Source organism: Prionailurus bengalensis, chromosome B4 (assembly GCF_016509475.1).
Source record: "Prionailurus bengalensis isolate Pbe53 chromosome B4, Fcat_Pben_1.1_paternal_pri, whole genome shotgun sequence".
In the NCBI taxonomy this organism is placed as follows: Eukaryota; Metazoa; Chordata; class Mammalia; order Carnivora; family Felidae; genus Prionailurus; species Prionailurus bengalensis.
In genome coordinates, this window is record NC_057358.1 from 5,903,210 (window position 1) to 5,930,573 (window position 27,364).

The 27,364-nt window shown below is 44.8% G+C and overlaps 1 protein-coding gene and 1 non-coding gene across 2 annotated transcripts in view; one reads left to right on the forward strand and one right to left on the reverse strand.

The window, feature by feature from the left end:
* The window catches only part of PRKCQ (protein kinase C theta), a 185,563-nt gene that overhangs the window by 129,420 nt on the left and 28,779 nt on the right, over positions 1-27,364 (reverse strand). Inside the window, exon 2 of the mRNA XM_043564510.1 lies at positions 2,147-2,273. Coding sequence (XP_043420445.1) covers positions 2,147-2,264 — 118 coding nt within the window. The 5' untranslated portion in view covers positions 2,265-2,273. The remainder of the gene's footprint in view (positions 1-2,146; positions 2,274-27,364) is intronic.
* LOC122474094 lies at positions 9,845-9,951 on the forward strand. The gene has a single exon (XR_006294787.1). It is a non-coding gene; the product is annotated as a U6 spliceosomal RNA (small nuclear RNA).

Below are 27,364 nucleotides of genomic sequence, written 5' to 3' on the forward strand. Positions count from 1 at the left end.
CAGGATCCTCTCTATTTATGGTATGTTTTTATCATTTTCAAAGGCTCCCAGAATGACAACACTCTGCCCTGTTGACTCATTATGGAAAATGCAGCCTAACACCCTCAAGATTGATAGGGTTTTAAAAATTGGTGCAGCCACTATGGAAAACAGTATGGAGGGGTCTCAAAGCTTAAAAATAGAATTATCATATGATCCGTATTTCCACTGCCGGGTATTTGTCCAAAGAGAACAAAACCACCAGTTTGAAAAGCTACATGCACCCCTATGTTTATTAATGCAGCATTATTTATATAATAGCCAAGATATGGAAATGACCTAAGAGTCCACCAATAGATGAATGGATAAGGAAGATCTACGTGCAATGGAATATTACACAGCCATAAAAAGGATGAGCTTGTGCCATTTGTAACAACATAGACAATCTAGAGGGTGGTAGGCTCTAGAGAGAAAGAGAAATACTATACAATTTTACTCATATGTGGAATATTTTTTTAAAAAACCAAATGAATAAATAAACAAAAAGCAGAATCAGGCCTATAAATAGGGAGCATCGATGGTTTCTAGAGGGGTGGAGTGGGGTGGGGGATGAGCAAAATGGGTAAAGGAGAAAGGGAAGTCTAGGCTTCCATTTCTGGAATAAGTCACGAGGATAAAAGGTACAGCACAGGGAGTATAGTCAGTGGTACTGTAATAGTGTCCTAGGCCGACAGATGGCAGTTACCCTGGTGGTGACCATAGCAGAAGGTATAGATTTGTCGAATCGCTACACTGAACACCTGAAACTAGTCAGACGTTTGAGCGTCAACGATACTCAAATGAAAAAATCTAAAAAACCCAAACCCCATAAATTGTACAAAAATAATATTTGAATTGTGACGGGCAGAGTGATTTCTCGTCAGAACAAAACCAAAGACAAAATCAAAAACCAAACTCTGCAGATGCCACAGGCTAACCTTTTGGAAAAAAACGAAGTCGTCGTCTTTTCTGACAAGGTCTCTTGATCCCCATGGCCGATCCGACCACGTTCAAAGGCAAGGCCGAAAGAAGAAATGAAAAAGAGGCTCTCAGGAGGCAAATGTCAGTGAGGCCCGTGCTTAGAGAGAACGAGCTCCCGGAGACCCATTAAGTGGAAAGCGGCTTTGAGAAACTCAAACATTTCACACTTCAAAGGTTTCTGTGACATTTGAAAGGTTTTAGATCCGGAGCAAGTGCCACTCTCACTTGCTCACTAAACAGGAGAGGAATCCGGGCAGAAGGGAAATCAGGATGATTTGGACCTTCTCCTCAGCTTGGTGCACACTCCCGGTGGCTTGCAAGGGTGGAGTCCGTCACGAAGGGAGGTCTCTAAGGGAGGGAAAGGCCAGCCTGGTGGGATTTGGAAACCCACGATTTTGAGCTGGAATCACCTCGTTGGAGGTTCTCAGCTGCCGAATCGGGTTCCTCCAGCATCCGCAAACGCCACTCCCTGAGACGCCTTTTCAGTACCACCCCATGGGAAATAACACACACTTCTCTGTCCCCAAGTCTCTCTCCCCCCACTTTGCCCTGCTTCGGTTTTCTGCCCAGCACTCCTCCTCATTATTCCTTATATTCTAGTTTGTTCCATACCTCTCTCCCTCTGCTAGAGTAGAAGCTCTAAAGGAAAGGCACTTTTTCCGCCCACTGGACACTAGGAGCTCCATAAATACGTTCTGTGTGAACCACCCTGGATGGCTCCCCTCAGTAACCATCTTTAGAGTTCATTGTAAGATTGTGCAGACTTAATCTATCTGTAATCACTGGAAATAACCAGGGTTAGCAGTGCAGGTGCCATGTTCAACTTGAGCTCACCAGTAGATTTTATCACCCCCATTAAGTCCTCACATCACGTCTTCAACCAATTTCTCCTTTTCTTTGTTCCTTTCACGTATGTGAGAAAATGGCGCAGTGAAATGGACTATGAGGGAGGAGACCTGGGTCTCCGCCTGAGTCGGTCACTAAGCTCATACGCCCTTGAGGAAGTACTTGGCTTGGCTGGCCATCAGTTTCCTGAACTGTAAAATTAGGTTGAACCCGATGACTCTGACGTTTCTGGAAGGACTTGCTTCCTAGTTCACACAAGGACTTTCCTCCTCCCCCACCTCGAATACCCACTCAAGCTTACCTGATTCAACATATTCTTTGACCAGCACAGCGCAGTAAGGGTTAACAGCCTCTCCCTGACATGGCTGGCAGGACCCACAGTCGAAGTTGGACAAACCAATGCGAAGAAATGGTGACATGGTTGATCCCTGCAAAGTGACAAAGACACATGCTGTTGGGGGCTATAAAATATGTTATTTTGCGTGTCCCATTCCCACTTAACCAGCGCTTTATCACTGACAGCTCAGAGGCTCAAATGGCTCAAGGATCCATTTAAGCAAATACTTTTACTTCCCTTTCTGCAAAGGACATTATTGGGCTCACCCCAAACCCCAGACTGACTAGCCAAGGAAAGAGGCTTCCCGACGTCTGCATTACTCAACCTTGTCAGCTAGAACTATAATTCCACTCCTAATTTAAGGGGGTTACACTTAATAGTTGCAGAAACAGGCAAGAGAAATTTCCAACATTTTATTTCTTCTGTTAAGCAAGCAGGTACCCAAGAAACAACCCACAATAATAAGAAAATGAGTTTAGAAAGGGTGAGTCTATTTTAGTCACAAAAACATGACACCACAAAATTCTTACGTGGGCTATTTATGTGTGTGATGCACTTGGCTCTGGGCATTTAGCAGCTGAACTCTATTTACTTCAGACATTTCAAAAAGGTCTACTTTCTTCGCGGTCATATATGCGTGTGTATATGTACATATATGCACATGTATATACCTCCATATAAAATAAGCCTTTGAACATTCCAAAGCACTTAAAAAAAATCCCAAATCATTGCCCACCATAAAAGAATGCCTTATCATCTAAGGATAAATGACAAAAGCCAAATTACCAATAATTATGCATACCTAGGGATATGAGGAGAAAGCCATCATAATGTTGGCGAACAAATTCCAGGATTCTAGTCTGGTTCTTCGTCTGCTATTCCTTCATGTCCTTGTTTGGACACTTACCTCAAGTAACCACCCATTGCCCCCACTTTTCTTTCTTTTATCTACTTTTCCATGAGGTCCCATTAATCTGACACTACCATCTGGTATTCAGTGGAAAAGTTACGTCTTTGCTTCTTCTCTCTTCTTGAACTGTTCTCTCCTCAGTCTCTTAAGTAAGTCAAAGATAAGAACAATGAAGCATTAGCTGTCCTTTCTACCTTTGTAGAAAGAAAGACAAGTCCTCAGAATGATAGGACCCCACATGTGAGCGCCAATGGCATAATCCCAAATCTGGCAGGGCCATTCAAGACTGCTGGTTCTCTGAAGTGCTGGGTGGTCTTTGAGTGTTTTCTGAACCTACAGAGAGAGATTAGGGGCTCTTGACAACTGCTGTGAACTTCATGGATTCTAAGAAAGTCTCAATCGCCCACAATTTAGCAGGGTTGAACTAAAGGACACGGTTGTAAAATCATCATATTTTTCAGGTGTCCTTAGTCTCTGAAATACATTCCATATAAGTCACACTGTTGAAACGGTCACCAGATGACTTCTAGATGTGTCTTCAGGGGCCCCCTTCACCCTCTGACAGCCTCTGAGGTTAGTATTCTTGGACGGGAGCCAGGCTAATGACTGAGAGCTCTCTGGAGAAAACTTCCTTGACAACAGCCCCTTTCCTGGGTCACGTAGGTCTTCTGGACAAATCTATATTTTTCTGCACTAATAGGAAAGATCGCCAAGAGTGTCCTCATTTACAAGTGTTTACCATACGTGGACCCTCTGAAGATTTCCTCAACACGAGTAAAGTTAAGTAATTAATTCTGAGTCTGGAGGGATCACTGACTCATAAAGCCTGAGTTACAACCACTGTGACCTTTAGTGACGGATGTGTCACTTTGCTATTTCCAGGCTGGGCTCAGAATTCACAGCAGCAACTCAACATGCACCTGGAAAAGTCTGTCCGGGGAGCAGACAGAAACCTCTAGGGTGACGAGGGTTTCCGGATGCAGTAGGGGAGGGAATCATAGTGGAACCCCCTTCTCCTCCAGCACGCCCTGCTTAGCTGATTTCCTAGCCCACCAGCCACCCAGATTTGCTAGCCCTAGCCCCTCACGCATAAGCATCTTGGCATTTTACCCCAGGCATGCATCTGTTTGCTGGCCAGGCCACTGCCTCACTTTTTAAAGGTCTAGTCACGGGGACAGGACCTGACATTTTCACATCTGGAAGACAGAACGGGCATCTGTGTGCTGAACCTAACATGTTGTTTGCTCAGGGGTGCGTGGTTTGTTTTTTAACATTTTTTTTAAATGTTTATTCACCTTTTGAGAGACAGAGACAGTGTGTGAGCAGGGCAGGGGCAGAGAGAGAGGGAGACACAGAATCCAAAGCAGGCTCCCGGCTCTGAGCGGTCAGTACAGAGCCTGATATGGGGCTTGAACTCACAAACCGTGAGATCGTGACCTGAGTGGAAGTCAGATGCTCAACCGACAGAGCCACCCAGGCACCCCTAGGGGTGCATTTTTTTAAGGTAAAAGGCAGCATTTCATTCCTGAGCTACTCAGAGTTTTTCCCCTCCTGTAGCTTCAATGTGAAATGTGATCATTATGAAAAATAAATACACAAATTGTAAAAAATCTCATAGTTCCACAGCGGAAGCAAGTCGCTACTACTCTTTTGATGTATTTTCTTTCGTCTTTTTTTAATGAACAGGTTTTGTGGTTTTGTTTTACATGCTTTGCTCATACTGTGTTTACGGGATTATATTTGGCTTTTTAATTTCACATCTTGCCAGGGGCGCCTGGGGGGCTCAGTCGGTTGAGCGTCTGACTTCGGCTCAGGTCACGATTCACAGTCTGTGGGTTCGAGCCCCGCGTCGGGCTCTGTGCTGACAGCTCGGAGCCTGGAGACTGCTTCGGATTCTGTGTCTCCCTCTCTCTCTGTCCCTCCCCCCCTCTCAAAAATAAACATTAAAAAAACCCAAATGCTTTAATTTAACATTTTGCCATAAAAATTGTCCAAGGTAGTATGTTATCTTTGTAAACATCCTTTAACTTCTTGCACCATCTTCTAATGACCTGTTTTACTAAAGTCTTGTAGTTAAATGTTTAGACACATGTTTTTTCATAATAGAAATAATGCCGTAATAAGCACCTTTTTATAATTTTTTTAAATTTAGGAATACTGCATCAGTGTAGATCACTAGTGTTTTCAATATGACTAGATCAAGTGGTATTACTATTTGTAAGTCTTACACATTTGAAGACAATAATAAAACAAAGTCAAAGAAAATATCTAGAGTAACTACAACAGACAATAACTAAGTGTCATTCTTTATAATAAGCATACACAAATTTGAAAAAGCCAAACAAAATAAAAACCACCTATGACCCAAGGAATTAAGTGGCAATAACACAAACTATACCAAATATTAAAAAAAACAACAACATAGTTTCAATTAGTTATGTGGGAAGATGTTCAGCCTGTGAGCACTTTAAGAAATGCAAAATGGGGGTGCCTGGGTGGCTCAGTCGGTGATCCCACTTCGGCACAGGTCGTGATCTTGGGGTTCATGAGTTCGAGCCCTGCATCAGGCTCTGTGCTGACAGCTTGGAGCCTGGAACCTGCTTCGGATACTGTGTCTCCTTCTCTGTCTGCCCCTCCCCTGCTCACGTTGTCTCTTTCTCTCTCTCAAAAATAGGTAAGCATTAAAAAAAAATACATATATATATATATATATATATATATATATATATGCAAAATAAAACAAGATACTATATAATTGCATTTACAGGACATTCTTGAAAAGACAAAACCGTATGGAGACAACAGTGGTTAGCAGTGGTTTGGACAGAGGACAGGGGGTTATAAAGATAGAGCATGAGCAAGCTTTGGGTGTGGGGAGGTGACCCTGTAGTATAGCCTGGTCACAGTGATGGTCACAGAAATCTAGATTTAAATTCACAGAATTATATAGCAAGAACAACCGTCAATTCTACCACGTGACCATTTCAAGACCAAAATTTAAAAATATGCTATTGGCATTTCAAGGCATGGACTATAAATTCAGAGGTGATATAGATAAAATGCACACCTGTATGGACAAAAGAATATACATCAGGAAACTAAGAATTCATACAATAAAACACTGAATTAAAATCTAAAGTAATCATGAGTAGCTTCGATTTATTAGAGGGAAAATGTCAGAGCCTTAAAAAAAACAAATGGCTTTTACTCTGCTATTGAAGCTCTCTTGAAAGTTTTTGCCTTTTGGAGCAAATAACTGAGAAAGGATCATATTGGAATTTGATAATGCATATTCTTTGGGGATCTATTAATATTCAACTCTTCACAAAACTCTAACAATAAAAAGAGTTAAACTATTTAAATATAAAACACGACACAATAGCATTTTTTTTAAGCCATTGCAACTAGCAAATATTTTTGAAATGCTCCTACCTAACACTGGCAAGGGCAACACGAATCGCGCCCTTGGAAACAATGCTGTTGTGAATGTAAATGTCCGCAATCCTGTTGAAGGCTCGCACACGTGTGTGTGCATGGGAGCACCAAGATGGTATGTAATAAGCATTCAAGGATGAAATTAACATGCAAGATTTTTGTCGTCAGCCCCTCAACCTGCCGGGTCCAAGCAGAACTCAGGGTCCTGCCTTTCGAATGGGCCCCGTCTATTTCACCAGCTCGGTGACGGGTACCCTGGCGCTCTGCCCAGCCCTCGGATGTCACCTTTCCCCTCCTGGACCGGAGCTGGTTTGCCTTGCCCCTTCCTTCCCCTTCCCGGCCCCACTTGCCTCAGCGTGACTCCAAGCCACCACAACTTACCTGTTGCCCTACCCAGTCCCGACACCTGTCTCTCCCAGTCGGATCTCCACGCTGCAGCCCGAAGGAGCTTAGTTAGGACCATGCGGAGCTATTGCCATTTGTCCAACGTGTCAAGCTGTTTCATGGCTCTGGGCTTGTAGCAATACCGTTCCCTCTCCCTGGAATGCTTTCCTATTTCGTTCCATCCTCCCTCTGCACCCCATCCCTACTTCCTTCATCTTTCAAGCTCCTGCTCAGTCCCTACCTCCTCTCTGAAGCCTTTCTTCCCTCTGCCTCCATCATCCTCCCTCCTCCCTCTGGAACTTCTTGGTGGAATCCATTCAGTCCTCCAGGCTCCCCGCCTCCCCAGCTCCTAGGGCATGGCTTTCAGACAGTGCCTGCCATATTTATTTGCCATGGCTCTGTCATTTCCCATTTCCCAGTGGGGTAGATGCTGTCGCTCCCATGTTCTTTCTCTTGAGCCTCCAAATTTGGGGGGCACAGCAGAGCCCCACCAGGATTTCTCCTGCTTCATCTTTGAGGTACCATGTTTGTCACTCAAACCATAGAAGTCCTTCTGGTTTCATCTAGCAAGACCCCTCCAGAGTCAGTGCATGTGGGTGCCCTACTACAAGACCCAAGTTGTGATAAAGGGTTTTCTCTATTGCCACATTCCTTTGGACATTCCAGTCAGCTTCGTGGGACTGGGGAGGAGATCTGGTGCTCACACTGCCAGATTTCCCTTTAACACTTTATTAGATATATTGGGTCACACTGGTCTTCCCAAATAAGCAGACTGCGGGCTCTGAAAGCAGAGACCAAGTCTTAGTCATTCACGCACCTCCAGGGCTGATCCCTCTGTCTGATAAGTAGTAGATGCTGAATGCATTTTTGCTAAGGAACTTGATTTTCAAAAGCAATGCTTTATATAATCTCTTAATCTTCATGCTTATATGTATATATTTTAACCTGCAAGGGTATGGTGTGGTCCAATCAAGCAGCAGGCAGTAGTAGAGGAAGTCGATACAAGAGAAATATCCCAGACATTGTTACAAAGACCCGAAGCCATTATGGACTCAACTGCAGGAGTTATTTAGTGTCCCTAAGCCTGTCTTCTCATTTGGAAAGGGTAATAATACCATCACTCATTTCATAGGGCTACACGGACGGAATGGGCAAATGCACGGAGGTGCTTATAACGGGTCTGGCGCAGAGTAAACTCAAAAATGTTAGCTGTTATGATTATTATTGCAACTCTGATATATTTTCCAAGGGACTCTACTGACTTTATTAGTTTGTACCAAAAATGGGCAAGAAGAAAAGTAGAGACCGTCTGTTAGAAGCACATCTTGGCTGAATTATATGGCCTCCCTCTGCACTCTGCCACCGAACTCCCATAAAAACCCACATGTATCTCTCCTAGAGCACTTATTACCCTGTGATAGAGTCATCCCGACGTGAGCACTTATCATGATGGACAGTCAGGATGCCTATCCAATCTTCTGTGCTTTTGCTATCTCAGCTGCGAAATCTCATAATATGTACTTTAAATTTGCAGAGAATCTTTACTCTTATGACTCAATGTTTTCCCCTTTAAGCATGATCTCATCTGTCTTTAGCAGGTAGCTTCGAAGCCAGCAGATGGACAATATCATTGCTCAGCGGCATGGTTAAGGTCATAGACCTCAAGTGCTGAACTGAGAATTCCGGACTCCCTGGGTGCTGACTCACCTACTTACCCACACTGACTCACCTACCACAACTCAAACCTGCCAAATGCTTTCACAGTGATGTTAAGGATTGCCACCACATAACAAAAGTCGAGGAGGAGAAGTTCCACAGAAATAGAAAGCAACAGAAGTTCTATATACTCTCATCAGCAAAAAAAAAAAAAAACAAAAAAAAAACACAAAACCAAAAAATAAGACTTCTCTTTCTTTGCAGCATGTGAAATAGGAATGAGCATACATATCTTTATGTAAATGTTTTTAATGTTTTTAATTTTTGGTGGGGTGGGGAGAGAGACAGAGCTCGAGCAGGGGAGGGGCAGAGAGAGAGAGGGAGACACAGAATGTGAAGCAGGCTCCAGGCTCCCAGCTGTTAGCACAGAGTCTGACGTGGGGCTCGAACCCATGAACTGTGAGATTGTGACCTGAGCCGAAGTCAGACGTTCAATTGACCAAGCCAGTCAGGTGCCCCTACACTTCTTTATTTAAAAACAAAAGCATGGACAGCATCTGTATTGTTATAACCTAGCAGGAGGTATCTCGGTGACAGAGGGAGAGTCTCACAGAAACAGCAAAACCTCAAACATGTAGAAGAGAGAACACAACCGAATCTGTAGTCAACCCAGGAATAGGACAAAAAGCACTCAATAGTTTCCAAGTGGGTCACCTAAGCCCAAGTTTGGGGAATTAAACACCAGGCAGATGTCGGCAAATGAAGTGACATCTGTAGCTTTTACATCTCTTTACAGATAGAAAGGTTTCTCGGGTAAAAGTCATGCTGTAGAAAATAACCTACAAATTAAGAATTACTTGCCTGGAAATGGGCAGAGAAGAAAGGTGGTAACAAGAGAACCATCAAATGAAAAGCATTTTACCCTGGTACTAAGACTTCTACAAAGTAGTACAATATAATAAAAAGAGTCAGATTACATATTAGCCTCGTGGGGCATCTGAGTGGTTCAGTCGATTGAGCGTCTGACTTCAACTCAGGTCATGATCTCATGGTTTGTGAGGTCAAGCTCCCCATCTGGCTCACTGCTGTCAGCTCAGAGCCCGCTTCGAATCCCCTGTCCCCTCTCTCTCTGCCACTCCCCTGCTCACACACACTCTCTCTCTCTCTCTCTCAAAAAATGCATAAACATTCTTTAAAAAAAGGAAGAAAAAATAAATATTAGCCTCTTGGCCACACATGTGGTCTCAAAAGTGAATTAGAATAAGAAGCATGACCTGGTGCTCGCTTCGGCAGCACATATACTAAAATTGGAACGATACAGAGAAGATTAACATGGCCCCTGTGCAAGGATGATACGCAAATTCGTGAAGTGTTCCATATTTTTGGGGACCAAGAAAAAAAAAGAAGCATGTCCTGAAGATAATATTTTAAAATAATCCCTAGAGCATGAACTGCAAAGACCAAAGAATGTAAGCCTAACATTCCACCAGCTGTTAGAAATGGTCAGGAAGGGGATTTGTTAACAGAGCTGGTACTGCCCGCCTACCTAAAAACATTAACAAGACACCCCCTCCTTCAAGTGCTAGTGACTGAACTGTGTCCCCCACAAATTCACATGTTGGGACCCTAATTAATTTACCTAAGGTTAAATGAGATTGTGAGGGCAGGACCCTAATCCGATAGGATAGTGTCCTTGTAAGAAGAAGAAGAGACACCAGAGATTTATTTCTCTTCATGGTGTAAAAACACAGTGGGAAGGTGAAGAGAGCTCTCATCAGACACCAACTTTGAGGACACCGCGATCTTGGATGTCCAGCCGCCAGAAACATGATAGCTCCCCCCCATCTGTGGTATTCTATTGTGACATCCCCAGCAGAATATAACTAATATAACCAAATATAATGTAGAAACAAAACAAAGATCGAAATACAGAAAATGAGCCATCTGGGATGTCATTGTGCATATTCTGACACTGATTTTATTTTTTAAAATTTTCTTAGTATTTAAAATTTTTTTATGTTTATTTAGTTTTGAGAGTGAGAGAGAGAGAGCGAGCACGAATGGGGGAGAAGCAGTGAGATAGAGGGAGACACAGAATTCAAAAGAGGCTCCAGGCTCTGAGCTGTCAGCACAGAGCCTGACGCGGGACTTGAACCCATGAACCATGAGATCATGACCTGAGCTGAAGTCGGATGCTTAACTGACTGAGCCACCCAGGTGCCCCCTGACACTAATGTTAATGTGTGACATGAACATTGTCCATTAAAGCTTAGCTCTGATCAAATTATACCGATACTCAAGAAAACTGTCCCAGTCCCTGCTGAATTAAATTATGGCTTCTTAACCCATTATTTCAGAGCCTCTACATGTTGGCTCCCACTGCCCCCTTGCCACCACCTCCCAGTCCCCACAGCATGCCTCTTAGTCGTATCCTGACTTCTCTGTTTGCTGGGTACATCGCAACCATCCATCTTGGTGGCTATGTAAACTGGTCCCTCTGTTTGGAATGCTGTGTCTTCTCCCCCCCCTTAAAAAACTGCCATCCCCTAATCCTTCTCATTTTTTCGAGGACCTCACTTACACACTGCTTCATTCAGAAATGCTTCCCTGCTCCCCACAGAAAGAGGAGTGGTTTATCCGATGGGTAAGTTTTAGACAAGTAAATGGCACCTGCCCAGCCCAGCCTCTTCTCTCCCTTGGGGGAATCTGTGGACTTTCATAGAACATGTTTCTCCACTCTTCTCTGCCATAAGCAGGGTGGGACTCATCTGCCTCAGTCCTGGGAGACTGGCCATTGTCCAGCGTGGCCTCTGACACCATGAACAAAGACCAACCTATCGCTTGAATATTTTAGCCCATATCCACCAAATCCAGCCTCAGGTTGACTTTTTTTTGTTTTGTTTTTTTGCATTTCCCTGACTTCTGATCGCTCTCTCCATTTGTTCCAAACACAGCACAGCCTAGTGGAGGTATTTATTGGCTCCCCCTACAATTCACATGTATGTGAAGAGTCCATAGTGTATATATGATAGCTCATATTATTCAGTTTTCTCAACAAGTCTACAAGGTGGGTATAATCAACTCCATTCTACGGCTAAGAAACTGAGGCTTCAGTGGGTGAGTAGCTTGCTGAAGGTCACAGAGCTAGCACATAGCAGAGTCTGGATTTCAGCCTTGGTTGCTAAGCACCTCCACCCAAACTAGCACATTATTTCTTGTTAGAAAATGCCTTTTAAGGTTAGGTCAGGAAGGAAGTGAGAGCATGGAGATTTCCCCATAGAATGGTCTCCATCTGTTCTCCCAGCCTCTAATTAGGAAGGACGATTACAACCACCCACATGGGCTCTCTCAGCAGGCCTCCATGCTGCCCTACTTGCTTAATTATCTTAGGTACCAATCGGACGCTTCTCCTTGTCAGTACCTGCGTTTGAAGGATCTTTCTACCCCATAGCTGTGAAAAAAAAAAACAGGTAATATAATTGGAGTTGAAGTTCCTTGGAACAACGTAAGCTCACATCCAGAAATGAGGTCAACGCTGCAGATCTGAGTAACTTCCCCAGGATGTCACCAGTGTGTGCTCTCCCATCTCCTTGAATCTCCCTTCATTCACACTGTCAGAAATGGCAGATTGGGATGAGTGAGGAATTCCAGGGCTGGGGTCTAGAACAAAGCTAGCTGACTGCTTCATGTAACGTTGGGAGGGACTTGGTCTCCTTGGCAGGATTTTCTAGCCACAGTTAGGTAATCACTTACTGAGTCTAAAGATGCTGCCTCATATAGGAGGCACACTGAATTTGTGGCTCTGTCCCTGTGTCAAGATTTACTCTTAAAAGACAGTCTTCAGCACACACACACCCCCCACACACGCGCACACTCACACACACACACGCAAAGTAACTATATGAAGTGACGGGTATGTTAATTAGCTTGACAGTGGTCATATTTCACAATGTACAGGTACCTCAAATCACCAAGTTGTATACCTCAAATATATCTGATTTTAGATGGTCAGTTACCTCTCAATCAAGTTGGGGGGGAGCGCGGAGACAATCGTTTCTGTGACTGTCCCTTCTTGGCAACCCACTAGCTCTAAAGAGACACGGGATACTTTGTAATCTTCCTAAGGCACTAGAGTAAGAGGGCTTCCTGCCAGGTAGGTGCTCAGTGAGGAAAAGTACACCACCTCACTCGGGGTACCAAATCGGAGCCAGGGCCCAGGGTACTCGGGTCAATGGGCACCTTGACTGAGAAGGTGAGTGTGAAATTCTTGGACACATAGTCTGTCTTCCTCTGGCCTTTATGTGCCAGTGGACACAGAGGATGGAGACACATGGATGGACAAATGACACTGCCATGGCATGAAAGCCAGCTTTTCCAACTGCACCGTCTTCAACAAATGACCGAACCTCTTTGTGTCTCTGTTTCCATATCTGTAACATGGGGAAAATAATAGATGTACTTCATAGAGTTGTTACGGGGATTACATGAGTGGATTTATGGGAAATGCTTGCGATAGTGTTTGGTGGAATCACATGGGACGTTCCCAAGGGATCCTGAGAAAGTCTCCCTGATGAAAATTAGCTGCCAGTGACGGTGACTTGTTCAACGGACTATGTCCTACACCTAAACTACTGGCTAAGTAACGAAGCGACATACACCATTTTATGTTTACCATTACTCAGTAAGCATTTGCTAAACCTGCCTGCTCTGTACAAAGCATTGTTCTGGATCCAAGAAGGAGGTTTTGAGAGCCGGGGCTCCACCTGTTTGCCCTTCTATCCTGTTAATAAAGTGATGTGGCCAGTTAACATGGGCTTTGCGTTAGAGACTCAGAAGACAAGAAATGGCAACATAGGCTCCCACTCCTGGGAACACCAGTAGCAAAACACCCCTGCCCTCCCAGGGCTGCTCTTATACCACACCCCACTTCCTCCTCAGGGTGTGTGACACTTTTCAAAGAAAATACAGTATCTGGTAGTATGACCACAGCAAGCGGAAATGGCAACGTGCAGTCCACAGACTAACTAAGAGTTCTGCACAGAATAAACATACAGGGAACCCTCCAACAACAGGCAATGCTGCTTTGCATTACTGCCCATCACATGAAGAGTTTCCCAGAGAAGGGGATGGGGTGGACCGGGGATGGGGACCACGAGAAGGAGAAGAAAGAGGCAGAGTGGGGTCAGATGATCTTGGGTGGATGTGTGCGTGTGGATCTAAGGGAGTCGCCCACATCATGTTGCACAGAGAAGTGTCCCCAACTTAGGAATGAGTGGGTTGTCAAAGCACGTTTGTAGTTAGAGCTGAGAATTCATGGGAACAGCAAAATGATTAGGTTCCTCCACTAGCTCACTAACTGACCTATTTATCTGCTCACTCGGAGCCAAGTCAAAATTAATTTATAAAATCGACCACCATTTGTCACTGTTAGAGCTTATGAGATCCTCTACTTGGTTTTCTTCTTGACACATGTCAAATTGATTGTGGATTTATAGCCCACATAGGGTCTATTTTTTCATTTTGTTTGACTTTTTAATTTTTTAAGTTTATTTATTTTTGAGAGAGACAGAGTAGGGGAGGGGCAGAGAGAGAGAATCCCAAGCAGACTCCACACTCTCAGCACTGAGCCCAACGTGGGGCTCGAACTCATGAACCGTGAGATCATGACCTGAGCTGAGATCAAGAGTCGGACGCTTAACCGACTCTTCCCTATTTTCCCATTCTAAAAGCCACAGACCACTCTGACTCTCAGGGAACACTAGTTTTACTGTGTGAGTAGAGTACATTCGTAGTGTTAGCCATAACTGCAGTGGACACACACCTACTGGGCAAGATAGGAACGCACTGGCTCAGAGGTTCTCAAGGGTGGTCCTGAGGACCAGGAGCATGGGCGCCAATGAGGGAACTCTAGAAATGCAAACCCTGCAGCCCCACCCAGACTTGCTTGAGTTAGAAGCTCCGTGGGCAGAGCTCAGCAAACCAAGGGTTCCACTTAGGAGGTGCACACTGAAGTCTGAGGAAGGGTGTACTCACGTAAACTCCATAAGGCTGGGCCTGGGTCCTTTTCATCTCACTTGCCCAGGATCTGGGCACCTAGATGGTTCTATATAACTGGTTCTCAACCAGGGCAATCTGCCTCCAGGGGACATCTGGCAATGTCTGGAGACATCTTCGGTGGTCACCAATGTCGGGGAGAGGATACGACTCACATCAGGTGAGTTGAGGCCAGAGATACCGCCAAACAACCTACAATGTGCAGGGCAGCCCTGCCCCCCCAACAAATGCATGCACAGTGCTGGGGTTCAGGAGCCTTGGTCTAACCAAACGCACTAAATGTGGTGAAGCCAAGAGGATTTCCCTCCTCCATCTCTCACCATCTCTCATCGCTCCCCCAAGGTCAGCGATTCCAGCCCCACAGAAAGAAGGGAATGCGTAGGCGTGGGGCAACGTATCTCTCCGCTGCCTTCTGCCTTCCCATTTGGGGACCACAAGTAGCATGGTAACGGACCTATAACACGCTTGCAAGAAGTGTCTTTTGAATAAGTGGATAAATCAATTAGGAATGAATAAATCAGTGAACAATTTCGCTGATCTGTTCATTTTTCTGAGAGCTGAAAGGGCACTTAGTGATCAAATGGTCTGTCTGTCTGCTCTCATACCAGATAAGGGGATTAAGGTTCAGAGAAATTAAGGCAAGAGATCAAAGTTACTGTCTAATTAGTGGAAGGAGTGTTACCACGCCCCAGGTCCACCTAGATCCTTCTTCATTTATTTGCACCAAGTATTAGTACTGCTCACACAGAAAGACAATTCAACGCACCAGATGTGAGACCCTTTCACCCACTCAGGTTTATTTGTGATATAGGCACTCTGGCGAATTTTGACCAGCCCCAACAACCTCATATACTCACTGAGCCAGGCACTCGGTGAGTGAATGAATCTGGCGGACTGCTCATTCTGCACCCCCCAAAGGGGTCTTCTGTATCCCTCATCCACACACGAAATGTGAAGAGATTAATACCCTTGCTTCTCTGAAGGAAAAACAATGGCAAAGAGAAAAAAGAACTATTCAATTACAGGATATATCTCTTGCAAATGCCAAGCTCTGACTTCCCTTAGTGAATTTTTAGCGAGCTCTTAAGATTATTGTGTGATCAGAGCCATTGTGTGAAATGTACTTCAGCATCTTCATATGAGACAACAATCTCTGAAAAGGACAGCACTGCATTTCGTAACGGCAATTTCATTGTTCTCCAGAGGAGAACAATGGAGGGAAGGTGGAGGGAAGAATGATCTTCATTTTAACAAGGAATCCATTACAGATTAGCGGCAAATAACTAATATGCATCGAGCATCTGACAGCTTACAAATAGCTTTGCAAAAATGAAGGTAATGAACATGTTGCTAGTCTTGATAGATACTGGAACTTGCTTTTGTTTTTCAAAACTGGCTCTTCATCACAGAGTTTGAGCAGCGCTGGTCTATGGCACCCATTTGTACCACGATACTCGCTAAATTGCAATCTACTTTAATTCTCTATTTATCTTTTTGTATAACGCCTCCCCCCCCCCCCCCCTTGAATGTAAGCTCTACGATTTCAGAAGCAATGTTTAGGTTTGGGGTTGGGTTGTTTTTTTTTTTTTTTTTTTTATAGACTTCATTTCTTAGAGCAGTTTTAAATTTATAGCAAACTTCAGCAGAAGGTACAGAGATTTCCCACACCCTTCCTGTCCCTCCCCCAATTCTCCCCCACTATTAACACCCCCCCCAGATGGCATACCAATTACAATCCACAAACCCACACTGACAGCATTATCACTCAGAGTCCATAGTTTACTTTAGGGGTCATTCTTGGTGTTGGGCATTCATTGGGTTTGGTCAAAAGTATAATGATAAGGTATCCCATCATTATAGTATCACACGAAATAGTTTCACTGTCCTAATAATCCTGTGCTCAGCCTATTCATTCTTCCTTCCTCCCCAGACCTAATAGATATTAAAATGGGGGCAACTAGGTGGCTCAGTCGGTTAAGCATCCGCTTTGGGCTCAGGTCATGATCTCGCAGTTGGTGAGTTCGACCCCTGCGTCGGGCTCTGCATTGACAGTGCGGAGCCTACTTGGGATTCTCTCTCTCCCTCTCTCTCTGCCCCTCCCCTGCTCGTGCTCTCTCTCAAAATAAACAAACATTAAAAAAAATAAAGATGTGATAATAGACATCATCTGGCACTGGCAGAATAGTTGGACAGATTGTCAGAACAAAATGGAATGTCCTGAAACGAGCCAAATATTAATGAAAGTTTTGTGTGCAGTGAAGACGGCAGGTGATGTCAGTGGGGAAAGTTAGGATTGCTTAATAAATGGGGTGGTAGCCATTGGCTAAAACCTACATTAAAGCTAACATCAAAATAAAATTCAGATAGATTGATGATATTAATGTAGAAATAAAACCTCTACACAACCAGAAGTACTAGATATGTAGATTATAATTATGTAATCTTTTGTAATCAGGGAAGACTTATCAAATATCATACCTTGTCTGTGGAGACAAGGTCCATAAAGGAATACATTTCTATACAGTGTGTGTGTTAAACATTAACAAAGTATAAGAAAAACAACAAAATGGGAGGTATAATTGTGAAGTATGTGGCAAAATATTTGATAAATACGTGAAAAGCTATTAAACATCAATAAAAGGGGACACACCTAATAGTGAAATCTTATTTGCCTAATAAAACAATTGGTGAAGATCGAGAACAGGCATTTTACAGAATAAATGTTATAAAGGGCCAATAAGATACATAAAAAGTTCAATTTCACTAGAAATAAAAGAAATGTAAATTAGCCAGCTTCATAATCCCCTCTCTGCCATTCCAAAATCCAAAATGCTCTGAACATAGAAAAAAAAAATTCTGTAGTGCAAACTAATGTAGTAGCAAAACCTGATATGGGCTATTTATGGTCTATTTATTATGCTGAACATAACTGTTAGTGTCCTCCCCCACAACATGCAGTTTATTGGGAATATTTTGTACTATACAGTGTATAACTTTATTACTTTTAGAGAGTATAAATTCGGAAACAGATCTGGCCATAATGGCCTGGATAAGGAACCTGTACAATCTTTATGGAAGAAAACGTGTATTAAATGACTTTAAGATAAGTATTTGAAGGTCTACATACAAGAATGCCCAGTCAGGCATCGCTTAACAATGGCCTAACTGGCCTCAACATCCAAAAATACGATATTGTTGAAATAAATGATGGCAAACGACTACAGTGGAATATTTTATAATCAGTAGATCATTATTCCCTAAAATAAAGATACTTACAGGATATAGTGAAGCTGAAGAAGGGATGTACTAACCATAACGTGTGGGTGTGTATATAAAAAAGGAGCTCATTTAAACAGCTCTACAGTCACATGCATAAATCTTGGCGGGAAAGATTTAAACCAAAATGCCATCTCTGGGTGCACTGGGTTTTAGGTCATTTTAAACAGTTACTTGTGAAGAGTTTACCATTCTGATTTTTGAAAATGATCTTGCATTAGCAAAAAGGGAAAAATGCTGCCCATAGTGACTCAATTTTTCCCTCCAACCCTTATGTAAAGCAGGATGGATGGTTCCCATTACAGAGAGGAGAGAGGCGGATGCCTGCGGAAGTTAGGGCTTTCTTCAGGTTTGCAGAGCTTGTAAGTGATGGGGCCTACCTCCTCTGATTTTGTATCTAGTCTCTTTCCATGGCAAGGCCTCTGTGGGCCTGGCCCCGGGTATCACCTGGCACCCATTCAGATCCCTGGTGGCCCTGATAACATCTGGCAACTGAACAAGTCTTTCTTTCAGTTAGTACCAGCTGACTGGGAGTGTCCTCTACAGGAGGTGTCTTGGGGCAGCGCTTAGACAACAAAACCATACCTCTTGACTTCAAGACCACTCCAATTCTTCTCATAGGGATTCCTAATTTAGCAGAGAGCAGTGGCCCACAAGTCCATGAACAAGTAGCTTGTTCAGATCACACAGTATACTTTTTCCCACCGAAATGTTACCCGTGACGCTGAATCCACATGTGCACGTTTCCTGAAGCACAAAATGGTGCCATGAAACCACCTACGATGGATTTAGAACAGATTTACTAGGAACTGTGTCCCGACCTCCCATTTGGGGTTTTATGAACACACACTAAGACAGCTGGGGCAGTCCAATCAGAGACTCCTCTTTGTTTTTACTGAGCAGTGGGATCCGGCCCTTGCCCAGCTCCAGGACACTTGAGGGGCCCCCACGGCCCAAGGGTGGAGAGAAGAAGGGCCTGGGGAAGGACTCTGGGGAGAGAGGCAGGAGTGGGGGGAGACGGGCCAGGCAGGTGATGCCGAGCATGGAGAGCAGGGGTGGAGCGGGAAAAGATGACTGCAGCTGGGGGTGGGACTGGAGACGGGGCAGTGGAGAGGGAAGCAGGGAAGGTGAGCCAGGAGGAAAAGCAGGATGAGGTCAAGAAGGGGACCATGTGCTGGGGCGCCTGGGTGGCTCGGTCAGTTAAGCATCCGACTTCGGCTCAGGTCATGATCTTGCTGTTCGTGGGTTTGAGCCCCGCGTCAGGCTCTGTGCTGACAGCTCGGGGCCTGGAGCCCGCTTCGGATTCTGTGTCTCCCTCTCTCTCTGCCCCTCTCCCAACTCATATTCTGTCTCTGTTAAAAATAAACATAAAAAAAAAAAGACAGGGAACATATGCCACTGGTGGTCTCCAGAAGAGGGTATCTGAAGGTCAGGGCAGCCGATGGCACAGACCTTGCAAGTAGCACAGAGACTGAGAGCTGCCCCCACATCCATCCCCTTCGATTCCCCTGCCCCTGGCTAGAATACACAAGGGGTGGTGTTGAATCACCTTGGAAAGCCCTTGACCACTGGGGCCCGGATTCTCAGGTCGGGGAGAAGTCAACCATCAAGCTTAGACCGCTGTTAATTTGGAGCCTCTGTGACAGCAGCCAAGCATACAGATTAAAGAATACCTAGGGGCGCCTGGGTGGCGCAGTCGGTTAAGCGTCCGACTTCAGCCAGGTCACGATCTCGCGGTCCGTGAGTTCGAGCCCCGCGTCGGGCTCTGGGCTGATGGCTCGGAGCCTGGAGCCTGTTTCCGATTCTGTGTCTCCCTCTCTCTCTGCCCCTCCCCCGTTCATGCTCTGTCTCTCTCTGTCCCAAAAATAAATAAATAAACGTTGAAAAAAAAAAAAAGAATACCTCACCTCACAAGACTTCAGGAAGAAACAAGAATATAGCTGAAAAGCCTTGGCTGAACGACAGAGAACTGTCCTGATCACAAAAGAGAATTTTATTATTATACTCTACAAAGCCCTTCTCCTCCCTCTCTGCTTCTTCCTCTTCCCCACCTTCAGGCTGACCAGCCAGTCCTCCCCGTCCCACTCGTGAGAAAAGAAAGAGGATGTGACAATGGCAACCAAACGGGGCATCTGGCATCGACGTCCTGTTCCCGTCCCAGAGCTGACGGCACAAAATGAACCGAACCATCTCCTGGGCGCAGGTATTTTCCTGAGGTTTAAACATTTGAAATTCAGATTTGCCTGGGGAGTCTTCCTCTGTCTGGGAGACAGAGCAGAAAGAAGCACATTGCATACTTAGTAGTGTCACGCTCTTGGGCTGCAAGAAACAAAAGCCTGAGCTCTGGGCCACGGCCCTTTCCTCCTTGAAACACACAACCAACCCCTACAACATCTTGAAAATACCCCCCCCCCCGCCCCTAATTCTCAACATCTCCCATCCCGGGGGCTCAGAGTGGAGTGAGCACTGATCAAGCTGCCACTGCCTGACCATGTTTATGGGAGAGAGAGGCAGGTCCTGGGGTACGCGGGGTGCAGGAGCCTGGGTCAGCGGGTATGGAGAAGGGAGGGGCTGAGTATTCCGGGGCCCTTCACCAGGGACATTCGTGAACAGCTCTCGGCAGTGGGGGATTCTGTTTCCCTTTTGTTTGTTTTTAAAACCACCATTTCATTTTGTTCTAAAAAGAATGGAAAAGTGGTAAGCTGTTGCATTAATCTCTGCTTCAGTCCGCCCCTTAAGGAAATGAATGGGAAAGGGAAAACAGAACCTGCCATTTACTCAAAACGATTTCGCAGACGTTTCCTCCATTTGAATGCTGACATCTTGTGACACAGTCCAGTTGGTATTCTCATCCCTGTGTCACACAGAGGGAAACAGGCTCAGAGAGGTGAGGACATTTGTCCACGGTCGCACAGTTGATTGTGGTGGAGCGCTTTTAGGACAGCACACACGGTCGTTCGATCTCCTGTAAGCTCAGCGCTGCCCTGGAGGTAATTATTTCTAACTCCATCTGACTGCGTTACGTTGACATCTTTGTCAGACCTCTGGGTTCCCCCTGAGTCCTCCGTGGCTGATCTTTGCTGCTGCAGACACAGGGGTGATTACAAGGTATTATTCATCTAACGCTTCTCTCGGGCCGTCAGGAGGCACCTTGGCCTGAGTGGATCCTAGTAATGAAGCCACACTTCCTGTCTTTGCAACATCGGTCAGGGAAGCAGATCAGGACTGCCCTTTACTGGGTGCACTACCCTGGTGCCACTCGCCCCACGCGCTTTCCTGTGGGGCTTCCGCAGTCCTGTGCTTCCTCCCTGCTGATGGCATGGCATAAAAGTTGCACAAACAGAACATCTGGTCTTTGTGCAAATAGGAAGGCAGAGAGGAAGGAGGGAGATTGGCTCCCCGGCACGCCCTCTCCCCAGGAGGACTGTACATGTCACCTCGAAGAGCAGTGAGAACGGGACCGTGGCTCCGGCCAGTGTCCCCCGCCATCTGCCTTCAGTTCCCGGCCGAAATGCCCCTCATCTGGCTGAGCTGCTTAGACTCTGAAGCAAGAGAAACTTGTCTAGGGAGGACGTCTACTGTGCCTATTCTGGTGTCCACCTCTGGGGCCCAGGGACAGCTGGCTTCGGGGGCAGCCAGGACATAGGTCTGCAAGTCCTGCCCAACCTGTCTACACCACTTGTGGATCTTTCCTTGCTGGGCCTGCAGTAAGCTAGGAAAGCGAGCTAGATTCTGATTAAGATGGCATTCTGACAGAAATGACCTCGTCACAGAGAGACCAGAAGCATCTTACAGAAGCTGTTTCTTTGGGAAATGTTAAATCCTCGGTTTCAAAACTACCGTTGGCATGACTGGGTTCGAAGGGCATGGCGAATGGCCCTCTACAGCCAGGACTCCTCCCCAGGGGCTGCTTCTGTTTCAGAGAACCCAGGCAGCACTAAAACTGAGAATTTCCTTGCTTGGCTGTGATGCCACATCACTGACACCGAGGTGACGCACGTCTGACCGAGCAGTTTCCTCACCGCTGCTCGCTGCTCGGAGGGAAGTCTGAGCTGGAGTCAGACCCAACCTCCTACTTCCGATTCTAGGCTGCCTGTCACCTTGTAACTGAACGGTTTCCAAACACCTCGTAAAGGAAGTGCTTTTAATTTACTTTTAATAATCGAAAGTGACATGGCGGGGCATCAAGTTATAGTTCTTCGCACGAGGGGAGAAATATTGGTGCATTTGATAATTAGAGCCTCCGGTTTTCCCTTCTGTTGATCCTAATACTTTGTTTTCCCAGGATTCCAGGACTTGTCAGTGAATGACAGTAACACGTTAGAGCTTGGAGAACTTTGTCTAAAGTTACATACCCTGACCTTGGGGACACTCGCTCAAGTTCAGCACTCTGAATCACAAATTGCTTCAAAGTTCTTTCCAGAGAAGACTGTGAACGCTCAAATACGCATTTATTTAATTTTGTTTTTTTAAATATATGAAATTTATTGTCAAATTGGTTTCCATACAACACCCAGTGCTCATCCCAACAGGTGCCCTCCTCAATACCCATCACCCACCCTCCCCTCCCTCCCACCCCCCATCAACCCTCAGTTTGTTCTCAGTTTTGAAGAGTCTCTTATGCTTTGGATCTCTCCCACTCTAACCTTTTTTTTTTTCCTTCCCCTCCCCCATGGGTTCCTGTTAAGTTTCTCAGGATCCACATAAGAGTGAAAACATATGGTATCTGTCTTTCTCTGTATGGCTTTTTCACTTAGCATCGCACTCTCCAGTTCCATCCACATTGCTACAAAGGGTCAGATTTCATTCTTTCTCATTGCCATGTAGTATTCCATTGTGTATATAAACCACAATTTCTTTATCCATTCATCAGTTGATGGACATTTAGGCTTTTTCCACAATTTGGCTATTGTTGAGAGTGCTGCTATAAATATTGGGGTACAAGTGCCCCTATGCATCAGTACTCCTGTATCCCTTGGGTGAATTCCTAGCAGTGCTACTGCTGGGTCATAGGGTAGGTCTATTTTTAATTTTTTGAGGAACCTCCACACTGTTTTCCAGAGTGGCTGCACCAATTTGCATTCCCAACAACAGTGCGAGAGGGTTCCTGTTTCTCCACATCCCCTCCAGCATCTATAGTCTCCTGATTTGTTCATTTTGGCCACTCTGACTGGCATGAGGTGATATCTGAGTGTGGTTTTGATTTGTATTTCCCTGATGAGGAGTGATGTTGAGCATCTTTTCATGTGCCTGTTGGCCATCTGGATGTCTTCTTTTTTTTTTAATTTTTTTTAACTTTTTTAAATTTATTTTTGAGACAGAGAGAGACAGAGCATGAACGGGGGAGGGGCAGAGAGAGAAGGAGACACAGAATCGGAAGCAGGCTCCACGCTCCGAGCCATCAGCCCAGAGCCCGACGCGGGGCTCGAACTCACGGACTGTGACCTGAGCCGAAGTCGGATGCTTAACCGACTGAGCCACCCAGGCGCCCCTGGATGTCTTCTTTAGAGAAGTGTCTATTCATGTTTTCTGCCCATTTCTTCACTGGATTATTTGTTTTTCGGGTGTGGAGTTTGGTGAGCTCTTTATAGATTTTGGATACTAGCCCTTTGTCCGATTCAAATAGGCATTTAGCTATCACAGTCCTTTAAATATATCACAGTCCTTTATATATATACATATATATGCATATGTATATGTATGTGTATGTGTATGTATACATATATGTATATGGGGCTCCTGAGTGGCTTAGTCAGTTAAGTATCCGACTTCAGTGCAGGTCATGATCTCGCGGTTCGTGGGTTCGAGCCCCACATTCAGCTCCGTGCTGACAGCTCAGAGCCTGGAGTCTGCTTCACATTCTGTGTCTCCTTCTCTCTCTGTCCCTCTCCCATTCACACTCTGTCTCTATCTCTCAAATACAAATAAACATCAAAAAATTATAAATTATATATATATATATATAAATAAAATGGACAGATTATATGTACAATGTAGTTTAAATTTGGTTGGAGATTCTTTCCTATACTGAAATTTACCCCCAAGATAGCACTTCCTCCCCAGTCCTGGAATTGTCACTCCTTGGCACAAGCTACGACATTTCTGTACATTCAGAAGTAGGATTATAAGACATTCTGGCTAAACCTCTCACTGAAATCAAAATGCTCCCTTGCTGGCTTAGTACTTCACTAGTCTGGGAACCCTATGAAAATGGAAATTAGGTGAGTTTGGCATGAAGTTTAGTAAGTCTGGGCTGAGTTCTGCTGATTATCACTTTTATTTTTTTTTAACAACTAAACAGAAAACTTTCTGCTCTATTAAAAGCCTATTTCTCAGGGCACCTGTGTGGCTCAGTTGGTTAAGCATCCGACTTCAGCGCAGGTCATGATCTCACGGTCCGTGAGTTCGAGCCCTGCGTCGGGCTCTGTGCTGATGGCTCAGAGCCTGGAACCTGCTTCGGATTCTGTATCTCCTTCTCTCTCTGCCCCTCCCCCACTCACGCTCTGTCTCTATCAAAAAATGAATAAACGTTAAAAAAAATTTTTTAAAAGCCTATTTCTCCCTTTTAGGTGGAGATCAGAAACCTCCTGGTTCACACTCTCTTTTCAATTATCCTGCTTATGGTGATGCTACATATTAAAGTCACCCCCAAGCCTCTATTTCCCATATGAAGTAATATCCATTCTTTATTCTTTTCTCCAAAAAGTATTCACATTCAAATTTCAAATGATTTTTTTCCCTTACTCACTGGAGTGTATCTGATATGTTCATATGGATGCGAACTTATAAATATGCTGAGCCCAAGGGCATTTCTGCGATACGAAGTTCAAGGTCTAGGAAAGCAACCCCATTTTGACAGTCACCGTGTCCCTTGATCCTCTGCCAGAGGCAGGGGCCTGCGCAACACAAAGGGGCCGAGTTTCTAACTGGGACCGGTGCTTGTGTTTGCACTAAGAATGAGAGGCCAAGACAAAGTTCAGTGAAGAGCTGGCAAACCTGGGAAAATCACTCCATCTCTGGGGGTCTCAGCTTCTTTGCTGATAAGACGGGGGAGTAGAGATCAAGCTCTCTAGTCTATTTGAGCCCCAACACCCTCTGGTGCAGAATCGTTTCCAAGTTTGCTGGCTATGCTCACATTCTGCTATTCTAATGTATCTAATAGACAGAAACCTGCCATCCTGGAGAGACATCCTGCATTCAGGTGTTACAGGAATAACATATAAATGATCTGTTCAATAATATTCACACAATAAATAGTCACTGAGCATGCATTATAGGCCTTTCCTCCTTGAACCACTTGCATTTTACTGGAAGCCACAAAACCTGAAGACGACAGCACTGATAGAAACGACAGAGATGTGAATAACTAGCATCTGTAATTTTAGACCTAAGCAGCTCTGGTTCTAAGCCTGGAGCAGGACTTGAGCAGAATTCAGCAGCTCGATTGTCAGGTGAGCTATGCCACCCAGTTTGCAATGTTAGATTGCGGCCCACGGGGGCATATAGGAAGTCGGAAGACCAGCTCCATGTTGCCTTGGATTTCCTAGGCCACTGGTCTGCATTTCAAATTCCTTATTTAAAAAGAATGGTGGTAATAAAGATTACCTACATCATAATTTCCTTAGGTATTCCTAAGAACACACTGGACACATATACAATCCGTAAGGCATAAGGTATTTCAAAGTCAAGTTCACATCCTTTCCTTGTTTCTGCCAAATAAACTTCTAAAAAGGGTTCTTTTCTGCTTGGGTTCAGAAGGTCCAAGAACTAGAAGGAATCCCCAGCGCCAAGCTGTCCTTTCCCTACATCAGAGGTCTTTCCGCAGGGCTCTAAGAAAAGTCCGGGAGTAGGAAGTAAAGCCTTCTTCCTTCCTGGGACGGCACAGCTCTTTAACCACCTGGCAGGGAGGCAGTCAGTCCTTTGAAGCCGGTCCCTTATTTCCACGTGCTCCGTAATTGATGCGCTGTGTTTACTTTTAAAAAGAAAAGAAGAAAAAGCCACCCAGGTGGAGCCCAGGCATCTGCAAATGCTGTCAGCATGGTGCACGCTTCCTGACATTTTCTGCTGAGGCCACTCTGGTTTCTTTGCGTCTCCAAAGGAAGGAGAAAACAGAGTGGGGTTGGGTGGCATTGGGAAAAAGGAGAGGGGAAGAAGTAAGAACTAGGTCTGTCATGACTAAACTCACTAAGTTCATTCTCAGAATTAGAGTTCATACATCATTTTCAAGCCAACAGCAACTTCTGTCACCCTTATCTATTAGAGAGAAACCAACCGCTATTTTGTGGTTACATAAGAAAAGCAAACACACACCTCCAGACACTTCTGTCATTGAGGATGACAAACTCACACCAGCGAAGTACATTTTCCGACAAGGCTGCTCTGTGCCCAGTGGAGTTCCTCTTCAGGGAAAGCCATGCTGGTGCTGGAATGAACACTAGCAGGGGGAAACCTGGGCACTGGCCATGCTGTTTCTACCCAAACCCTTCTTGGCATTCATTCTTCAAGCGCATCCTTCCTGGTTGAGATGAGAGTGATCTTGTCTGACTGATGCTGTGTGTAGGCAGCTGTCAGGACTGGGAACCAGCATGTGAACCCTCCTCATTAGAGGAAAAGAAGAAGTCATCTCTAGACCCATATTGCTGAGAGGGTTACACTTTTTTTCCAGATGGTGTACACGTAGCTACAAAGCAGGTTACCATCTTTCCCTTGGGTAAGTAAAACCTATTGTATCACCTATCCTTATGGCGATAAACAGAATCTCGTTAATTCAGTCTACACCTCACCCCTGATGAATTTGGAACATGTGTCAAATTTCACAAGGAAGTGATAGATTGAAAGTTAACCTCTGGAAAACATATTTTGGTAAATGTTTGCTAAGCACTAAGACCTTTCTGAGTCTTACGTGGATATGCATAAGTGCGTAACTTACAGATATTTCCAATGGAAATGCAAGTCAGAAACGATATGGTTGGCTACCATTGCCTGAGCACATACTATGTGCTGGACTGCTCTATACCCATCTCAAAGAATGCCCAAAAGAGCCCCACAAGGTGGAAATCATCATCCCTACTTCACAGATGAAGAAACCGTGCATAGAGGTTAAACATCTCATACAAGGATCGACAGTGAAAAGAAAATGAGCCAGGATTTAGCATGTGGGGCCCTTTCCACCATACCAGGCAGCCAGTTTCTATCTTTAAAGGTGCCTGCTCCTGTCAACCTGTGTCTAAGTATTTAAATTACTTTACATACCCCCAAACTGATTAACTAGAATTGAAACAGTTCAACTATTTATTCTGAAATTTCATTAATTCACGCTTAGTTTTCTTGCAATGTGTCTGTAATGAAAGAGTCACCATATCTCTATATTCAGGGGGAAAGGGAAGACGGCAAACGTATGAGTGCGTGTTAATTTTTATTTTATTGTTATGGGCAGGACGGATCTAAGGATCTGAGCCCCTTCTGTA